The 5,681-nt window shown below is 36.3% G+C and overlaps 1 protein-coding gene across 2 annotated transcripts; it reads left to right on the top strand.

Annotated features, from left to right (window-relative positions):
* The first annotated feature begins 1,242 nt into the window (after positions 1–1,242).
* endouc (endonuclease, polyU-specific C) lies at positions 1,243–5,474 on the top strand. Of its 2 annotated transcripts, XM_034141858.1 has the most exons (9): positions 1,243–1,343; positions 1,579–1,635; positions 1,731–1,830; positions 1,908–2,019; positions 2,125–2,246; positions 3,722–3,834; positions 3,984–4,134; positions 4,544–4,857; positions 4,888–5,474. In XM_034141858.1, exons 1-8 carry the CDS (start codon positions 1,333–1,335, stop codon positions 4,811–4,813), a joined length of 936 nt encoding a protein of 311 aa, XP_033997749.1. In that variant the 5' UTR covers positions 1,243–1,332; the 3' UTR covers positions 4,814–4,857; positions 4,888–5,474. The 2 variants fall into 2 exon arrangements, with proteins under 2 accessions (XP_033997749.1, XP_033997748.1); XM_034141857.1 differs by having other exon boundaries at positions 4,544–5,474.
* Positions 5,475–5,681: the final 207 nt, after the last annotated feature.

The following is a 5,681-nucleotide window of genomic DNA, read 5'->3' as shown; positions in this document are numbered from 1 at the left end:
CCCTGTTTGTTGACAGTTATTTTCAGAAAAGTTGATTTGGATGTCCTTTTTATTTCAGATAATGTTTTAATGCAACCCTCGACCATCCACGAGAAGTTGTGTGTATATATATAGTTGTTGTTTTTTTTAAGTTCATCCATTTCTAAGATCAATAAAATCATTTAAATCGGTTTGGATTTGGGTTTAACAAACAAGAGATTATGGGAAAGCTGATTTCACTGCTAAATGATGAAAAAACATGACTGTTTAAAGGCTTTTTATCAACGGCTCTCTTTGTGTGTATTTAAATTATATCTCAACTTTGATCATGCTGACTGATTTTTATCGAACTGCAACACAAGAATATTTGAGAGACCAGGAAGAAAAGTTAAGCACCACAGCCAACAGGTAACGGCAATTATTATTTAAGATTTGAAAAATACCATATTGAAAGAGTGCCATGCACCATAATTAAATGTTAGCATGAGTATCAGTACGTAAACCATTATTACATTGAATAACAAGCAAAGTCCTTCTCAGTCTTAATTATACTGCCCTTAAAAAATATGTATAAGTGGAGATGAAGACCTTCACATCGTCAATCAAATAGTGAAGTGTGTACAGCAGAGATGAAGAGTAGATCTACTTGAGGGTTGTGATGAGGTGCTGATCTGGAAGTAGAACTACAGTATCTGCTTGTATCTTATTTACATCTGATTATTTTTAGAAGGCCTGGGGCCTACAACTAATTATAAATAGAAGCCCGTCTCAACATCCACTACACTTTACATTAACTTCCGAGATTTCCGCCCCGATCCTTGCTCCTATGTCAATTGAACATTTTGTAACTTTTCTGTTATGAAAGAAAAACAATTGCTACACGGATTATATCTGACATTGAATGGCATGGCTTTGTCCCTATATTGTAATTCTAAATTAAAATGGTGCCCACTTTCTTGACCTATAATTTATTTGGTGACTAACATTCACTCACACAGATTTTCTAAAAGAATACATGAGTACTGACCTTGACACACTAACACATTTACTCATTTAATTTAATTTTGGAAACATGGAAATATATACATTTTAAAGAACAGCACATTTGGTATAAGTGCATCAGATCAATAAGACAGGTCGCCCTCTGGTGGCTGTATAATACAACTCCTGTGAACATCTGGAGGAGTTTGTTCCAAAGTGCCCATGCGCAATCAGTGGACACGGTGCCTCCCATGGATGTATAATAAGGTGCCTCCCCTTCAGGATGTGTTGAGGGTTGGGACAGGACTGAAGCAGAAGAGACTGAACTTTACTGCAGCTCGAGCTGAAGGAGTGAACCGAGAAAAAAGCATCATGGCTGCAAGGTTTGTTTTTCATTTTCTGTCCAAACACTAAACTGAAAATTAATTTTAACCCTGTAGAATTTCAGTTATTCTTCATTGTTGCACTTTATGTCTTTTATGACTGAACATCAACAGATCAGAATAGTGTTTTTTCTTTAATGTTAGACAATAAACTAGATTCGGAGTAAGAGTTTGGTTTTATTTCTGTTTATGTATTTACTATTTAGGATGAATGTTTTGGGTTTCTGATGTTCAGGTTCTGTGGAGTCCTTGCCCTTCTTGCTGTGTTTCTCAGTGGACTGGATGCATCAAGGTACAGTAGTCAATTTGAGAATTTCTCATGCTTTATGTGTTTTTTTTAGTTTACTTATTGCTACATATTTTTTCCTTCTCAAATTATTGCAACAGACCAGCTATAAACCAGGAACTATCCAATATCTTCAATGAGCTGTGGACTTTGGATGTGAATCGCATGACCCCTGCCACAGACTACACAATCTCTGTTCAGGTATGGAGCATGTTCTTATTCAAGCAAAACCTTAATTCTGTTTTTACAAAGATATCTTTTGTGTTCAAACTGTCCAGGGTAGAGCCAATTATGTAACCCAGGGAAGCCATGTTGTGACGGACCGAGCCTCACGGCCTCTCTTCTCCAACGTTAATGAGATCAAGCTGCAGAACATCACAACCTTCACCCGTAAGTCCCTCTGCAACACACAGGATATTTCCCTCTCATTCTGGGCATAAACATGCAGCTCATTGCAGACCTAACTGAGATAAATGTGATGTATGTTCCCTGCAGGCCTCATGAAACTCCTGGACAACTATGAGCGGTCCACAGGCGTGGCTGAGCGAGTCACAACAGAGGAGCAGACTGAGATGAATCTCTTCCTGGATGCCGTCCTAAACACTGAAGTCATGAAGGTATTAAGACGTGTTGCAACCAGCTTTATTTAGTAAGCCATGTTTCAACAGGGCTGTTTCCAGTGGTGTAATATAGTCAGGAGCATCCACTCAAGTACTGTAGGCCCTTTCCTAAGTACAATTTGCAGGTATGTATTTTCATTTTATGCTATGCTACTTTACTACATTTAAAGAGCCAATACAAAACAACTAATAATAAACATTGACATGATATCTCGCAGAACTACTGTATACAACACAATCGAAGTTAGTGCCACTTTTACCAGCTGTGTTGGACACATTAATGCATCAATAATAATATAATTTGGTACTCTATTTGGTACTTGATGATTTGGAACATTCAGTTCCTTTTGATGCCAATTATTTGCGTACTTTTGATAGAGTAAAGTATCTTCCACCACTGGCTGTTTCTATTGCACAACACCTCCTTCCTTACGTGTGTTTGTTTTGAGCCGAGATGTCTTTTCAGAGTAGAAAGATCATGAATATAACGAATGCTCACTCTTTTTTGCTCCCTTAATGACTGTTTCTAGTTTGTTGTTTTCCAAAGTTTTGTGTTTTTTTTCCAGCCTCACTGCAGCACTGGACACATTAGTTCAGGATGTTAGGGAGAAAAAAATATCAGAAACATCTGTGCAGCTGAGGAATGCTGTGTTGGCCTCAGAGGGTCTGAGGAGGGGATTAGTGGAAACATTGAAGACATGCAGTAGTTTTTCTGTTTCAGAGAAATCCATGTTTGTTAGATGGACCTGATGGCGGGATCAGGATTTAAGTCTATATGCAGATTACAATAACACTTTTTTTACGTAGCTTTTTTAATTGTTTATTACGCTTTTTCACATACACAGTACAGTTTGCAGCTAAATACTTATTTACTATCTCTTTTGACTTTGTACAGTACAGGTTTAATCAAAGAGGGAAACATTTAACAAAGTGTAATACAAACCGCAAAAATAAAAGGTTATCAAAGAGCATATTTTAAGAAAAGGCAGAGTGCTTACAGTAAAAATAAATAAGTAGATATTGAAGTAAAATGTAAACTCTAATGTAATGTTAAGTAGCTAAGTGCTGTTTGTATAAGTGTATTACGTATTGTTTCTAAATCTTGTTTCAATATACTTCAAACTACTTTTTCAGTGGGTTTCAGCAAATGTTTATATTGCATACACAGAATATAATTTTCAACAAGTATTGAAGTTTATTCAATATTTAGTATACTTTTAAAACAGATAAAGACGCCTCTGGTTTAACAAGATATTATAGAAAAGTCTGAAAACATACATTTTTGTACCTGTTATTCAAAGATTGATGTTAAAAAAGCATATTATGGAGTAATACATGATTTTATTTGGGAACACATCTCAATGCAACTTGTTTTTTAGCCTGTCTCTCCCATTTAGTTTATTTGATCTATCTGTATTGTGAGAAAGTATTTTACCTGAGATGTTTATGTCATAATTGTGATTTGTCCACAGCGAGCCCATCGGTACCTGGTGACCAAAGGACAGTCCAACTCTAACCTGAGGATCTTTAAAAATCAGCTTCGCTTGATCTGGTTCAACCTCTACCACAGAAAGAGAAACTCAGCGTGAGTTGCACAAACATCAGCAGATCATAACCTCAATTTGTTGAATTTATTATAAAATCTCAAGGGATTTACTACGATTGTGAAAAAGTTATGTCATTGTTTTGAAATGTATCTTCTGTTCTGTGTCTCTATTTCAAAACATTCACCAGCCTGGATTCCTGTGGATTCGAGCATGTGTTTGTTGGAGAGACTAAATCTGGATCAGAAATCATTGGTTTCCACAACTGGGTCCAGTTCTACTTGCAAGAAAAAAGCACGCACTTGGACTACAAAGGATACAAGGCCAGGGATCATGACTTAGTGAGTGCAGCGGTTCATCAGACAAAAGAGATGCATTTATTTCTGTAGCAACATTTCCTGTTGTCTCTTTTTTATTCCTATACTGTAAGGTTCAATGAATTGTACAACATGCGGTTGCAAAACGAAATGCAGTTGCTACATACAAACAAAACAAAAAAGAAACTCCCCCAGAGCCTCCGTAGATGAAACTGTTAAATAACCTGAAAATAAGAAGTAACCTTACTGACTTTGGTCAGACTGACTGTCTGACCAAATTTAGAAAATGTCCCAAATTGGGATCAATAAAGTACTTCTTATCTTATCTTATCTTAAATCATACTCAACACATCAGAAAGAAACTCAAGTTCTAAAATTCTAAAAACTCTTCACAAATTGAGCTAATGTAGGGTTTGTGTGTATCTTTCCACAGCCCGATCATGATGACCACGTCCTGAACCTCCAGTTCAGCTGGCACGGTCTGGTGAAGCCTGTCGGCAGCGCCTTCATCGGGACCAGTCCTGAGTTTGAGATGGCGCTCTTCACCATCGTCTTCCTCATGAACACAGAGCGGAGCACCACAGTGCTGGTCAACGTCGACCAGTGTCAGATGGAGCTGGTGGTCATCCGACACGGACGCTCCCTCGGGACGGCATACCCCAAACTGCTGAGCAGCAACAGCAGACATGTCAGCCATCACTAAACTGAAGGAGAGGGTCTTCTGTTATAAAGTGAAGCCCACATCCTTATTATGAGAGCTACATAAACTACATTGGCAATTGTTGTTGTTTACATAATCCATTACATCATAAAAATGTCATCTTATCTGATTACTTTTGAATAATTCTAAAATCAAACATTGAAAATATGCCACTTTATATTAAAAATGTAAGTTTCACTGATATTATTTTTCTAAACATATCAAAACATTTTACATTTTCAATGCATTTACAGTTGTTTTCATCCAATTACTCTAACAGGTGTGTTTTCTACACCATGTGGGATGCACTTTAATGAGTCAATAACATTGATTATTGTGAACAAAAGTTTCATATTTTTTAAACTACCATTTTATAAAGACTCATTCAAAAATACAAAAATATAACTAAGTAGTTGATTGACAGTGCATCTATAATCTGCACATGTTTTCATATCAATCTCAGTTGATTAAAGTTATGTTACTTACATGATCAAGAGTCTGTGTTTTGGTTAAAACACCTACTGACCTACTGACTACAGTGCATGACATATATCTGTAAATGCCTGTCATCTCTTTGACACACATTTGTAAACTTTTTTAAGTCAAACATGTGGTGTGTTTATAAAATGTCATCAGCCAATAAAATGCCATACAACCCTTTAAATGCATCAAGATCTCTTTGATATTATCATGTAATAACTTAATGTATGTGAGTACTATGTATGAGGGAGTGAAATCATTATTAAAATCATTTTTCTTCAGTAAAGAAAACCAACTCAAAATTGTGAGTAATAATTCCTCTAAGAGTTTTACATTATTCATGCATTAACATTTAAGTAGTATTGTAAAGTTGCAGCTGTTCTATATAGTG

Source organism: Trematomus bernacchii, unplaced genomic scaffold (assembly GCF_902827165.1).
Source record: "Trematomus bernacchii unplaced genomic scaffold, fTreBer1.1, whole genome shotgun sequence".
NCBI classification, from domain to species: Eukaryota; Metazoa; Chordata; class Actinopteri; order Perciformes; family Nototheniidae; genus Trematomus; species Trematomus bernacchii.
The sequence above is the reverse complement of the archived record's forward strand: the minus strand, read 5'-3'. Positions and strand labels throughout refer to the sequence as shown.

Bases quoted from the DNA above. Each gene is read 5' to 3' on its own strand.
- endouc (XM_034141858.1), top strand. The intron at 2,247-3,721 runs GTATTAAGACGT...ATTTGTCCACAG, and splicing joins TAAACACTGAAGTCATGAAG to CGAGCCCATCGGTACCTGGT. The intron at 3,835-3,983 runs GTGAGTTGCACA...AACATTCACCAG, and splicing joins CACAGAAAGAGAAACTCAGC to CCTGGATTCCTGTGGATTCG.